The sequence below is a fragment of the Python bivittatus genome, unplaced genomic scaffold (genome assembly GCF_059951505.1).
Source record: "Python bivittatus isolate LINGU-HERP-01145 unplaced genomic scaffold, Pbiv_v1 ctg000330_np1212, whole genome shotgun sequence".
NCBI classification, from domain to species: Eukaryota; Metazoa; Chordata; class Lepidosauria; order Squamata; family Pythonidae; genus Python; species Python bivittatus.
In genome coordinates, this window is record NW_028277058.1 from 63,154,684 (window position 1) to 63,168,562 (window position 13,879).

Below are 13,879 nucleotides of genomic sequence, written 5' to 3' on the forward strand. Positions count from 1 at the left end.
AACTGTAACTTTTTCTTCTGGTTACCAAGGGAATGGCATGCCAGATTCTTCTTATCTTCCTCTAGAATGCAGGGCCCCACAACTGTTGCAAAAAGCTTGGTTTTATGAAAGGTTTGCCCCGTTCGACAGAGAAACTCCCGTGACACGTGTGGTTCACAAAAGAGGTTTACTCATGCATAACGTAGCAGTCACAAGCAAAGCCAGGACTGGCTTGGTACATTTACATTACTCCTTTATAGTTGTCTCAATCCCCCCGCGGCCCCGTTGCTAGGCTACATATTACAAATTAGATTGCAGATTGCCCCCTGTAATCCCCCCCTTCTACTGGAATGGCAGGTTCAGCCCAGTTCTCTGTTTCTTTGATTGTTGCATGGTCGTTGCCTTCGTTGGGGCTTCTGTTGCGCGCCCAGCCGGGGCATCCCCTCGTGCACTGATCTCTTCCTCAGTTCCTCAATGGCTCTCTCCTTTGCCTATAGCGCCCGCGGCCCTCTGGCTTGACACAACGCATCCGCTCCAGATTAGTGAAGTGGTGCCAGGGGGCCCATTCATTAGCTTGTGGTAACGCATTTCCCCTTTCTGCGCTGGCGCTCGAGCGGTGAGATTGACTAAAGCGCGGCTGGGCAAGTTCCTAGGCGTGCGGTGCTGGCTGAACCTGACACTGAGAAGGGTGTGAAGAGGCTCCAAGTTCAGGAGGTGTGCATTGTTTTCCATGCTCTGCAATTCCTTTCATTCCCATAGAATCTGCTGTGGAGGGCAAGGGCAGCAGGAACAAGGGGCAGCCAAGACTGAGGCACGTTGGGCTTTCGTCCCATGTCCTCCACTTCAGGATTCCCTCTCCCTCCTCATTTCGACGAGGATCCTCAATTCTCTCAACAAACCCAGGGTCTGATCCAGACCAAGGTACGCTGTGGACATGCCGTAAATCTCCAAGGGAGATCCGGGAAACACTTGACGTGCTCTCGCCTTAACACACAACAGGTCTGCCCTCTTTTGCTCTTGACAGCCATACAGGTATTGATAGGACGCTGTCCCACCTCCCCTGAATTAAGGGGCATCTTCGTTTAGAATCAGGTCATCATATCGGTGCTAAAATTCTGCTGAGGACGTAGGAATCCTTCCAGCTCTGATCTCTTGCGGCATGTGCCGTGTTTCTCTTGCCTGGAGCAGCCGGGTTTGGTTTGACCCTCAGGGAGTCCCAGCCTGGACAGCGACACAACAAATATTTGTGATGTCGAAGGGGAGTTTCGGGGGTCTCGATGACCTGCTCTGGCAGGCAATCTTCTGAAAGGCACCAACCCTCGACTGAAAAGGCTACTGAGAAGGCCGTGAATATGCTCCACGTTAGTAACGTCTACGTGTCTTTCCCGTGCTGCATACATTCCTAGCATTATTCACCAAAAGGTATAAATTTGTGTAATGTGTTCTTACCGTGGTGTGAAAGTAGCCCAGTATGGCCTCATTGTTGGCCGTGTCAGAAAAAGATCCACTTTCTTTGTGCCAGATTCCAGAGGGTTGGAATGCGGTGCCAAGTGGATCGGGACCTCTGAGCCTTGTTTATCAAAGCCTTGGACGTGGAGGAAGCCTGGCAGGATTGCAGTTCTCGGTCAGGGGTCTCAGCCTTCCAGACAGGGAGCAGGACAGACGGACGAATCCTGCTTTTTGTACGGCGCATTCGTGGAATCTTGCCAGTCTGAAAGTCCGTTTCTCCCCCGGCCCCTTCACGGACCAAGAAATTGGGGCGGGGGGCCCTCCTGAGACGTTTTTCACACTGCCGTTTCTCTTGTGCCTCCTGTCCGACCCTTCCCCTGGCTGTGGCTCTTCCCCGTCTCCCGAGGTCATCCCCACAGACCACGGCAGGAGGTCCTGCAGCCAGAAAGGATGGCTCCCTCCCAGCCACCTAATCTGAGGAAGGGCCAAGCCTCCTCCAGGATTATGCAGAAGCACGGCCAGCGACTGATGGTAAGTTTAAAGGGGTGGGATTCTGCTTTGGTTGGGGGGCGGTTGATTACAAAATCTCATTATTAACCTCTGAGGGATCATAGAAAAGGCCAAGGGCCCCAAAAAGCCATCTATTTTGCTTTATTGACAATGAAAATGCCATCAGCTGGGTGGACCACAGGAAATGGGGAGAGCCCTTCCAAGACCGGTCTGCTGGTCCACCTCATCTCTGCTGAAAAACTGGTATGATGTGCAGGAAGCAGAGAGGAGCATGGAGGATGTCAGAGCCATGATTCCAGCTGGGGAAAAGAGGTCTCTGATGTCCTTAACCTATGCAGATTCTGTATGAAGAACTAGAGGCAACAGAATTTGCCATTAGGAGAAGAAAGAGAAATCTGAACTTAAAGGGCTGGGAGAAGCACCAGCAGCTTCAGATGTGCAGATGATATCACTCTGATATGGCTGGAAGTGAGGAGGATTTACGGAGTCTCTTGTGAAGAAGAAAAACCAGGACAGAAAAGCTGCTCAGTATTAAAGCTATTAAGATTATGCCAGCAGCCAAGATTAGCACAGTACAAACAGGGGAAGGGGAAAAACGGTGCCTTCCAATTGTGCTGGTGCTGGAGAAGATTGTTGAGAATACCCTGGATCCCAAGAAAAGCAAATCTATTCAGTCCTCGAAGAAGCAAAACAGACTGATCGCCAGAACATTAATAACGCAGCTAAAGCTGAGATGTTCTGAAGAAGACCTGAAGCCTGAAAACTGAAGGCCCCTGAAAAGAGGCTAGCAGAAATCAGCAGAAGTCAAGGCAGCTGGACCGTGCCAGTGATGACCCAGGCAGGGGACTGCCAAGAACCGAAAGACGCAGCTACCGACAGACGGTCCTCGGGAAACGAGGTTCAGGTCCTGAGACACCAGAAGGGACTGAGTGAGCAAGAAATCCCCAGAATCGCTACCAAAATGGGCTGCAGAGAGTGAACCAGGGGCAGACCGGCTTAGCAGCTGGGTCCAAGGCACACTGGGTTGCTTTTGGATTTCCTTCCTTTAGAGTTCCTTCTGCCCCCTCATTTCAGTCCAGATCCCGAAATCTCCCAGCAATGGGGCCTGATCCATGCCCCATTGGGCATTCCATAAATCTCTAAGGGGCACCTCCCGGAGGAGGGAGGGGGAGCTTTGTCGGTCCCAGGGGGGCTCCCTGGGGAGATGGAGGGTTGCGGGGGTCTGGAGGGGGAGGAAAGAGGGGGAGGGGGACGAGCTTCCTGGTGAGCCCCCTCCATCCTCCCACCCTGGGGAAAGCAAGGCAGAAGCTCAAATGGTGCAGGAGACCATCCTACTCTCTGCAGGGAACATTGGATCCGGGTGGGGCCTCTTTGCCCCCCAAAAGTAGCAGGAAATATCGGGGGAGGGGATGAAGAGACCCAGAAACTCTCAGGGCTATAGTGAAAGTGAGATCCATACCTCGGTCTCCCTCTTCCTTGGGGGGGATTATGGGGTAGGGGCGCAATGAGGGTGTCTGGACCAATGATCCTGGGGTCTCCCAACCCCTCCCTCGCCTGAACCTCCCACCTTCCTGGCTTCCCCAAACTTCTCTTCTGCCCCCAAGATTCAGCCCTCCTACCTGCCTTCCTGAAGAGCCCCCAGGAGCAACTCAAAGGGGGGTCTCCAGTCTCTTTCCCCCCACACATCCTTCCTCAGTCTCCCCTGTGGTTCCCCCCTCCCCTCCAGACCCTGACTCCACTATGGGGAATTAGGGGGGGGGCTGGTTCTCCTTCCCCAATTCAGAGGTTCCTCCAACAAGGGATCTCAATTCAACTCTTGCCTGATCTTAAAAGCTTCTAATTGGAGATTCAAAGAAAAAGTGAAGTTTCTGAAGGGGCAAAAAGGTTTATTTATTTATTTATCAAATTTATAAGGCCACCCACAAGAACTGACCGGGCAGCATATAGCAAAAAACATAAAACAATAAATATGTCAAAAACAGTCCTATTAAAAAGATAAAAAAGTTCTGAATGCGTCTCTCTCCCTTTTTCCAGCAACTCCCATCCAACAACCAGGTGAGCGTCTTCTATTCGCCCTCCATTAATTAATAAGTTGTTCTCTTTCTCTCTTCTCACAAAAAATATCCCTTAAGGTGCTGAAAGAGCCTTGAAGGACCCGCAAAGCCTCCAAAGATTTTCTGGGCTCCCCAAATCCTTTCCAAGTTTTTTGGCGGCTTTTCCTTGCAGGGACCCCAAAATGTAACACAATCGCACACAAGAGCAGCACACAACACCAGAGCCTCCCCCAGGATGTCTCCTCATTTTGGGACGTTGCCAAAGGGAAGGGAAGGGGGCCATGCAGGTCATTGGGGAGGGACAGAGAGCACCCGAAGTTTGTAGGCTGCCGTTCCTGACCTCCCCCTTTTGACCTTTCACACAAGCTCCGGCCAAGGGAGTCCAGGCTGGACACCAGACACCATTTCTGAGTCCACCCTCCGAGCAGCATCTTCTGGGTTAAGGTGGAATATCTTCGGGGGGGGGAGGGAGGCCCCCTCTCCTTTAGCTTACCAGCCCTCAGAGCCACCGGAGCCCAGCGACCGTCCCCCGACTTCACTGCCACGGCCTCAGGCCCAAACACGCCCAGCGATCCCTCCCTTGCTGCTCCCGCCAGTGGGCAGTGGATGCCCTGCCCAGCCACCCTTCATCAATGTCCTCCTCCAACCCTCACCCAGAGAGACCCCGCTCACACTCGCCACCCCCCCCCCCCGCTCAGCATCCAGGCACTCCTCCCCGCTGGCCGAGTCTCCAGCCCCGGCTCTCCCCCCGGGAGAGGCAAAGCAGGGAATAATGTTCCAGTCCTGGTCCAGCTCCTGGCACTTTGCCGATCAAGGGGAGTTGTGTCAGGATTTTCTTTCTCATGGGAAAGGATTCATCCTGTTCTCTTTACAACAATAACAAATAATATTTTGGCTACAGAGATCATGTGAGAAACACCTGTTATTGTGTGTTGTGTATTGTGCTATTTACTGCCACCTATTGGCGTGTGTATGCTAGGTACCCAGTGGGGGTGGCATAGAGCTATAATACAAGGGGAGGAAAATGCTCACCCTCCCAGTGTCTCAGTGTGTCTCAGTGTGTGTGTGTGTATAGCTTTAGCTCAGTATAGCACCATGTAATCATTTTCATGGGCTACGTAGTTGTAACAAAGTACCAAGTAGTGTGCCTCTTCTCTGAGAGTTTGTAGCTAGAGATTTTGTTAAGCTTGTGTTGCTAATAAGTCTTGGATGCTACAATTACATGAGAAGATGTGTTTTTCTTTATATTTTCTATGATATTTGCCTTTTATGGAATTTTGCATTTCTATCAATAAACACCAGGTAGTATATATTTTCTGATTGGATTTCTTTGGAAAACAAGAAATGGACATTGCATTGCAAACAGCTGCAATGCTGATGTGTATCTTTCCTGGGTAACTTTTCCTGGAGTTTCTGCTGCGCTCTGCACAAACAGGAGTGTTTGTGATTTGCACTCTGCTCGACAAGTTGCAGCACTTTCTTCTTCTTCTTCTTCTTCTTCTTCTTCTTCTTCTTCTTCTTCTTCTTCTTCTTCTTCTTCTTCTTCTTCTTCTTCTTCTTCTCCTCCTCCTCCTCCTCCTCCTCCTCCTCCTCCTCCTCCTCCTCCTCCTCCTCGCCACCAGAGGGCAGAAGGGCCTCCGTGGGAGAGGGGGCTGCAGCGGTCGGCCACTCCGCTGCCACCCCACCCATCCAGCCCGGCGTCCAGAGGGCAAGCCAGCGATGGCCAGACAGGAGAAGGCCGTGGCACCCCAGCACTCCAGGCCGCTGCTGGGGCAGCCCCCAGGCCACGCTCCAGGAAGCCGCTCAGGCAGCGCACCGGAGCAGCGCGGAGCATCCCCTTGGTTGCTGCCACGGACTCCTCTGGCCATCCTGTCACAGAACACTGCACCCGAATTCAGAAGCACTGTGAGGTTGCAAAGAGGCCACTCGGGCAGCAGGTTGGCACGCGAGGCACCTGCAGCCAGGGGGCAGGCGCAGCCAGCGCTGTCAGGCACCGAGCGCCGCACACTCCTCCAGCCGCAGAAGGCAAGTGGCCCGAGCCGCCCAGCTCCGTTTGTGTGGTGGCCCGTCCAGGGCCGCCCTGCACACACGCCCATTCCAGCAGCCACGTGCAGGGAGCCTAACAGGAGTTCGTGGTGGCGGCCCCACAGCTCCCCTTCCGCCCGCCATCCTGACGGCTCCCATCCTCTTTTTCGTTCAAGATCACCCAAGAGCCTCTGGTTGTTTCCACAGTCACTCCAGAGGTGGAAAGATGAGTTGTTTCAAGAAACGTGCTGAGTGTTGGAGGAGGAGGAGGAGGAGGAGGAGGAGGCCCCCCAATAGTCCTGTGCCACTAGTGATTATTACTGGGGTAATAATCCCTAAGGCATATGAGGGGAAAAAGAGCAATAAATAAAATTGTTATGTGGACTAAAGTTTTCAGTCATGGACAGGAAGCCAGAAAACAGATGGACAAAGTAAAGTGCTGATAGAAGGAGTGTGACAGGAGAAATGGAACAGGGAACTGTGGTAAACTTAGCACCAAGGACGTTATGATTCAGTTGCAAATCCTGGGAGTCGTGTCTGTGGTCTGTGGTTGTTGAGGATAAAAGGGATTGCAACTAAGGGGACGGGACCATTTTGGTCAAGCTGTCTTGCCTGATAGCTTGTTCTTGTTGGTCCGCATTGCAATGTGAATCTAAGTAAGTACCTTGTATGCTATTGGTTGAATTTTACTTGCTTGTTGAACTAACATTTAATAAAGCTTTTAGAACTTTGAAGTGGCTTGTTTTGTGGTGTGTCTGTCTCCCGTGTTTAACGAGGGTTTTCCCCTGACAGGCCCAAACGCAAACAGCTCCCAACACAGAAACTGCCGGGCCCACAAAAGCCCCCAAGCGCGTCCGGATCTCTGCCTTTCTCTCGCTCGGGGCCCCTTCCTTGGACGGCAGGCACCGGGGATCCTTGCAGTGAACCCGGTTCCTCCCGTCAGCGTCTTGCTCCTGTCTTTGGCAGCAGTTCCAGGACGCAACTCGGATCAGGAACCGGCGGGAAGTCCCAGGGCCGGAGGCTGGGCTGGGAGTTCCAGCAACGCAGTACGAGCTGAGCTGGAGACCAGCACCGGGGAGAGCCGTTCTGCACCACGCCAGGGAACCGCCTTTCCCTCCTTGCAAGTCTCCAGGACAGGGTTGCTCAGCCTGGGCAAGCTGAAGACGTGTGGACTTCAACCCCCAGAATTCCCCAGCCAGCCATGGGATTCTGGGAATTGAACCCCACACTCTCCAAAGGGCCAAGGCTGAGAAACCCTACTCTAGGAGTTGAACTCCAGTGTGATCCAAAGGCAGCTTTGCTTTCTTTGTTGAATGAAATGAGAAAATAACATTAATACGGCACGATTTGTCCCTCCCCCAAACATCCCTACCGCAAGTTCAGGACCCCCAAAGAGGCAGCCGCCTTCCCTGCTGCCCCCCAGCAATGTCTGAGTGGATGTTCCTCCAGAACCTTTTCCTAGGTGTGGGCCCCATAAGCTGTTTGTGCATGGTTGCGTTCGTGTATCACAAATTTCCTGTCTCATTCCGGCTTGTTCTGATTTGATTTGAACGTAACGAGGACAGGAGGAAGCGTTATAATTAAGGGTGTGCCAGATGTTCCATCCCGAATCCCAAATCAAAGCCGTTGCTGCCCATTGGCCCCATACTGGAGGTCTTGGCGGGGCGTCTGTAGGATGTGGTCGGAGAAGTTGAGATGGCGGATGTAACGTTGTGGTCCAAGCTCCACCTGTTTTCTGTGTGCGCCAGGTGCGTCGGACCACACCCTGCGGACCCCCAGTCCCGCAGCAGATGCGGATTGCTCAGAAGCCCCTGGCCCCTTTTGCAGAACAGACTTTCGCTCTCAGCTGCTCTGCATCCGAGGAAAGGCTCGCTGCGCAGGAGCCGACCTCCAGCCGACTGCTGCCGGGACTGTGAAACGAGAGGATCGGCACCACCGGCGAGGGCACGTGTGCAGGCCGCTACCCAGACTTCTCTCTTCGTCTGGTGTTTGCTCGGTTTTTTTGACTCCTTGACTCCTTTCACGCAGCGCTTCTCGACCTCGGCACCTTTAAGACACGCGGACCTCAACTCAGGCTGGCTGGGGAGTCCTGGGGGCTGAGGCCCACGTGTCCCAAAGCTGCCAAGGGGTTTTCCTTTTGGGTGGGAGGGTGTCCGTATTGACCTGGGATTCCCAAAAAAGGCATTGCGGAGTTTCTCCATCCGTCTCCCGGAAACTCCGAAGGCATAAGAGATCGGAGACACGGGAAGTGCCGCCTTTCCTGTTATGGCCTCTCTCTGGCGACTGAGGCTGGTCTGGTCAATCGTCCCGTGGCCTTTTGGAGACCAAGAATTGCATGGATGTTACCAATGTTTTTTTTTTCAATTTCCATGCAACTGATGAGCAGGTGATTTTTCCCAGTTTCTCCACTGGGTGTCACCCACTGTTTTTCGAGGAGGAGGAGGAGGAGGAGAAGGAGGAGGAGGAGGAGGAGGAGGAGGAGGAGGAGGAGGAGGAGGAGGAGGAGGAGGAGGAGGAGGAGGACTCCCCCGTTTCCAGTGGAGGAATATCTGCGACTCTCAGAAATCCCCCCGGATGAGGAATTCTCTCTGGGGCAGGGATGGAGTTAAAAAGTCAAGATGGTGACCACCCCAACACCATGAAAGCTCTGCCCCTTTTCAGTCTGCCTCAGCCACCATCTTGACTTCTTTGACTCCTCCAAAGACACCCTGCGAGGCCAGAGACTTTCCCGGGGACTGAATGGAAGCAGGGGGGCTGAAGACCGTTGGAGAAAGAGCAGGGTGCGTCAGAGATCGGATGTTCCCACACGGGGCTGGGATTCATTGTAAATGACTGCAACAACATCCCTCCAGAGAATTTAGTCCAAATTCTCCTTTCCTTGGGAAGAAAAGTGCATTCTTTTCCACCGAAGAAGGGAACTGATACAGGAACATGAAAGAGAATATTTTTCTCCCACCAAACTCAATTCCGGCTCTCCAGGTCAAATGAGATGGACGTGCCGTAAAGCATTGCAGCCTCAATGGGTGGTCCTTCTGAACAAGCCCCCCCACCCGCTTAACGCCACGCCTTGCCAGGCAGAAGACTCAGGGGTCTTGCGCTTCAGACCGCCACAGGCTCCTGGCTCTGCAGAATAAATCAGGCTACTCGTGCCAAGACAGAATTTATTCGGCCTTCTGGCCCAACCGAATCAGCCACATCTCGCCCGAGCTACCAAAAACATTCCTCGAGTGTGGGGCGTAGAGCAGAGATTTTGGCAGGTGGGGGGTTTCCTTGCTTCCCCAGGTGCTTCCCCTCGCTCTAGGGCTGGAGCGGGTACTGGCAGAGGAAAGCAGTCAGCGAATTGCAGTTGTTGTCGTTCCAGTAGAGGTACCCTGGGCAGCAAAGAGAAGGTTTGGTCCCTTTCGCAGTGGCTCCATCAGAGTTCCAGACTTATAGTTATCTTTTGTTTATTTTGTTTTTGACAGTTTCCCTGGCTCTGGCCTCGTTGGCAGGGGGACGTGAGGATGCCAGGCCGTGGCAACCGCAGGCGGAGAACGCAGTTAACTAGAATGGGCTTGGCCGTCAGCGGGGAGTTGCCACCCAGAAAACCGGGTAACCGTCAAGGGAGGCCACGGCTACCAGACCTTGCCTGGCAGGCTCTGCTCAGCACAGGAGGGCAGCAGAGAACTTGCAAAGCGCTTGTGCCAACCCAGAGCAGGGCTGGACAGATGACCAATGTCCTTTGTCTGGCTGCCTGTTAAACCCTCCTCGTCCTCCTCGTCGTCTGCTGATCTGGCAGGAGGACAGGCTTCGCATTGCCTCAGCGAGGCCGGGGTGGCGCTCAAAGTGGGGGTGCTCCACTTGCAGGGTTGGGGGTCTTGAGGCCAGGAGCAAGCCGCTCTTCCCCGGGACCCCCTGCCTTCCTGGAGGTCTGGCTGGCGTTCAGGAAAACTGTCGTCATGGCTGGAAGCCCACCCTCAGCCGCCTCCCCACCACCTTGGCTTACCTGACCGGGACCACAACTCAGCGCAGTCCTCGTTGTGCAGAACGTTGTTGGGCTCTCCGTGTTCCCAGGTTGCGTAGTTGGTTGTGGAGACATCGGTCCACCGCCATACTCGTCCCTGTTGAGGCAGGGAAGCCACGTTAGCCAACCGAGGAGGGGGCTCTGCCTCTGGGGGGCCCAGGAGCAGGGATGAAAGGTGGGCAGGTTTCAAGGGGCCGACCAGATAGACAACTCTTCCTCTCTCTCCTTCATCTACCTAGTCAATCTCAGTGGATCTGGAACAGTTAAGCAGAGTTCAACTTGGTGAATGCTTGGATAGGTGACCATCAGGAGATCCAGAGAAAAAAGACCCCAGAAGAAAACTGCCTGGAGGTGCCCATGAAGTCACCAGCTCAGTGTGAGAGCTACTTTGCCTTACGCTCAACTTGGTGGCAGGACATGGATCAAAGTTATTGAGTCCTTGGGTGGGGGACCACCAGCAAACCCCCAGGGCTATAGTTAACCCTGGGGAACTGAAAAGCATCCGGGAAACTTTTTTGGAGTGGGGAGGGAGGGAACTTCCTTCTGTGTTGTTGCCAGAAATGACATTTGGGTTCACAAAGTCACCTTGAACACCATTCCAGCAAAATTTCTCTTCTTCCTATAGGAGCGAGCATTTCTCAAGAAGTGACACTGCAACAAAGCACAAGAGGAAAGGCCGAATGAGCAGAATCTGCACAAATTAAGAAAGGGGGGGAGGGAGGAAGAGCCCTCCTAGGCCAGCCCCGCAGCCCCCAAGGTAGTGGCCACCAGGATTGATGAGCATCAGCGACAGAAAGGGACCTACTTGCTTTTCAGCCCTCAGTCCGATCCAGACGTTTCTATACCTGAGATGCCGGGAGACATACTTGGCCAACTGACGTGACTCTGCCTCGTCATGGATGGAGGCCAGGTGGCCGCGCCTCTTCTGGGCCCTGCAGAACGTCTGGAAGAGGGACAACAGAGAAAGGCGCTTGTTCAGCGGAGAAGAAACATGCATGTGTGTTTGTGCACGTGAGAAAAGAGCAGGCGTCTGATCACACGATTGTAGCCACCATCTTGACTTTGTTGACCTCCCGCAGACGCCCTCGCTGGACAATGCGGCTCTTGAGCAATTCCTGACGTCGATTCGCGAGTTAAAATATTTTCCCCCACAACTAAGACTCCAGACTGAACTGAGGGTCAGTGATGGGCCAGTGGACTCTACGGCCCCGCTACCCCTGCTTACTGTCTATGGAGTCCCCACTGAGCAGAGGAGAGTCCTTTAAATGGGCTGCGAGGAAGAGTCCGTGGAACACTTGCCTTGGGACTATCCTAAAATCTCGGTCTCTGCTGCCTCCTCGTGCACCCAGCCTGGTGGCCCTCCAGGGCCCCCTTGACAGGTCTTCAGCCCATCAGAGGGGATGTGGGTGCTCGGCCAGGGCTCGGCCTAGATCCTCCTCTGCCCGGGATGGGATGGTCACGGGCACACAGCGCTTCTCACCTCTGCCTCAGTCCAGTTCTTGGCTTTCAGGAAGATCTGGTAGCAAGATTTCTTGTAGGTGAGCCAACCGTAGGGACAAGAGTTTGGGGCTCCAGTTGCTGTGTGGGAAGAGAGAATGCCCAAAAAGAGGGTGGCCAGGAGGGGGGCTGGAAAATGATGATGATGATGATGAGGAGGAGGAGGAGGAGGAGGAGGAGGAGAAGGAGAGTTGGGTCTGCAGAACACGCCTCTCCTGCTGAGCTGCAACCCCTTTGACCACTGTAAATTGAGGTTTTCTTGGGTTACAGACGCAGCGGCTGCGTTTCAGAGTGTCCAAAGCTCGCTTGGGTGAGCCTCGGTTAACTTCCCTGAAGCTGCACATCCTGTGCGAACGAGCCTGGCCGCGTCGGTCGGTTCACCCTTCAGCGAACCGTGCAAAGCCAGAAAACGGGTTCCTTCCAGAACCAGGCTGAGCCTCTTTGGCCTCTGCACGGCTTCCTATGTGGGGAAGGGGCTTCTCTGGAGTGGATCCCGTGGAGAGCAATCCCTAGCAAGGGGGGGTGGTGGTGGGGGGCTCACTCTACCCTTAATGATAAAAGCACGGATCTTTCACCCAGGTTTTAACTGTTTAGCCATGTCATGTTCAGCCTGAATCTGAATTTTCATTGTTTGTATTAATTTTCCTCTGTTTTATATTGTGCGAAAAGGCAGGATCTAAACTCTGCAATCAGCCAAACCCAAATGAAAGCCAAACCAGGGAGGGGTTCAGATGCAAGAGCCTTGGACTCGGGGGCACGGGGACCCCACCTGAACTCACCACTTAGGGGGAGAGCCACGAGCAGCAGGCCCAGGCGCACGAAGGCGAAACGCCCCATGGTCTTCCTTCCTTTCCTGCGGAGAGGAGCAAAGAGCGGGAAAGTGGAAGCGGAGCGAGGGAAGGGCCCCTCAGGAAGGAGAAGGAGGGCCCCACCTCCAGCCCGGGACCACGCTGGGGGTCCCACACTTTGTCTCGTCCAGCCGGACCCCGTTGCTCCCTCTGCGGTCCTGCGGTGGCTCTGCTGGGGTCGCGGCGGATCCTGCGCTGCTGTGCAACGGCCAGGCCCTCCCTAAGAAAGGGAGGGTCTCTGGATCTCTCTATCTCCCCCATGGGTCCCCCGAGAGATCCCTCGCTCCCTGCCCGAGGGACCCTTGCGAGATCCCCTGCTGGGCCTGGGCTTTGCCCGCAGCTGCCCCCCAGAGGACCCCTCTGGTGGAGAGAGTCAGCCGGGCTCACCTGCTGCAGGTGCCTCCTGCCAGGTCCCAGGTGGAGAGGGGCACTCCCCTGTCCCTCGGCCTCCGCGGCTGGCGTCTCTGCTGCAGAGTCAATGGGGGCATTTATAGGCAGGGCGAGGGGTGGATTTCTCGGGGGGGAGGGAGGGAGGGAGAGGGAGCTTTGCTTCAGAACGGAGTTTTGGTCCGGAAACCAGGAAGCGTCTTGTTTGCGCAACGGAACGATAATCTGACTTTAACCCTCACGTTCTGCGAGGATGGGGGTCATGGAAAGAATCCTGCCCGTAAAGGGGTCCTTGAGGCCATGCAGCCCAGCCCAATGGCTTTTCATGACACCCCTTTCCTTTGGGGCCGGGGGAACCCACCTTCTGGATTTGTACGGCTGCAGCGAGGTGGCTGCAGGATGGAGGCCACCGAGATGCCTTTTCTTCACACACTCGGGGCTCCTAAGCGGGATCCCCAACTCTCCCGGAGCAGCAATTCAGCCAGCGGGTTGCAAGCTCAGTGTCGGCAGCCGCAAAGAGGGAGCACCGCAAAGCCTTGACACCCAGTGCCACGAGGCAAAAGTTGTCTCCTTCCCCTTGGAAGAAACCAGGGAAGAAGCAGAGCAGAAGGAGCAAGGAAGCGAGTCCTGCAAACCGTCCAAGGCGGATTGGTGGGGTCCCCAAACACCGTTTCCGGAAACGACCGGCTGGAAACTCTGCTCGTGCCGCCTCGCAAAATGCTGTGCATGAACCCACCTATGTCACGTTGCATGTCTGCACACACACAGACGCACGCACTCCTCTCTCCCCACCCCCCATTTTACAATCCCCTACCTGTCAGCAGAAGAATATGCATTTATTGGTGCTTCCCGGTCTCCCAGTCCCCAAAGTGATGGAACAGACCAAGATATGGACATTGCAGCCGAAGCCGCCTTTGGCAGTGGGAGCAGCCCTTCCCTGAGCTCAGCCTGAAGCATCTTTCCGTGATGAGGTAACTGCTTGCTGGTTTACTCAAACCATCATTCAGTGTGATGCAAATTATGCTGAGGAAGAACACCCCCCTCCCCCCGACTTTGTCCTCCTCTTCCCCTGGGGAACTGGCAGGGCTGCTCCCCCTCGAACTGCATCGCACCCAAAGGCGGAACGG

The 13,879-nt window shown here is 54.5% G+C and overlaps 1 protein-coding gene across 1 annotated transcript; it reads right to left on the minus strand.

Annotated features, from left to right (window-relative positions):
* Positions 1-9,314: 9,314 nt before the first annotated feature.
* LOC103058922 (C-type lectin 1-like) lies at positions 9,315-12,354 on the minus strand. The gene is made up of 5 exons (XM_088141568.1): positions 12,297-12,354; positions 11,501-11,598; positions 10,826-10,963; positions 10,003-10,117; positions 9,315-9,388 (listed from the first exon to the last, which is right to left on the minus strand). Exons 1-5 carry the CDS (start codon positions 12,352-12,354, stop codon positions 9,315-9,317), a joined length of 483 nt encoding a protein of 160 aa, XP_087997694.1.
* Positions 12,355-13,879: the final 1,525 nt, after the last annotated feature.

Coding starts and splice junctions, on each gene's coding strand:
- LOC103058922 (XM_088141568.1), bottom strand. CDS start 12,354: ATGGGGCGTTTCGCCTTCGTGCGCCTGGGCCTGCTGCTCGTGGCTCTC. Junction 11,599..12,296: donor CGTGGCTCTCCCCCTAAGTG/GTGAGTTCAGGT, acceptor CTTCCCACACAG/CAACTGGAGCCCCAAACTCT. Junction 10,964..11,500: donor AGAACTGGACTGAGGCAGAG/GTGAGAAGCGCT, acceptor TCCCTCTTCCAG/ACGTTCTGCAGGGCCCAGAA.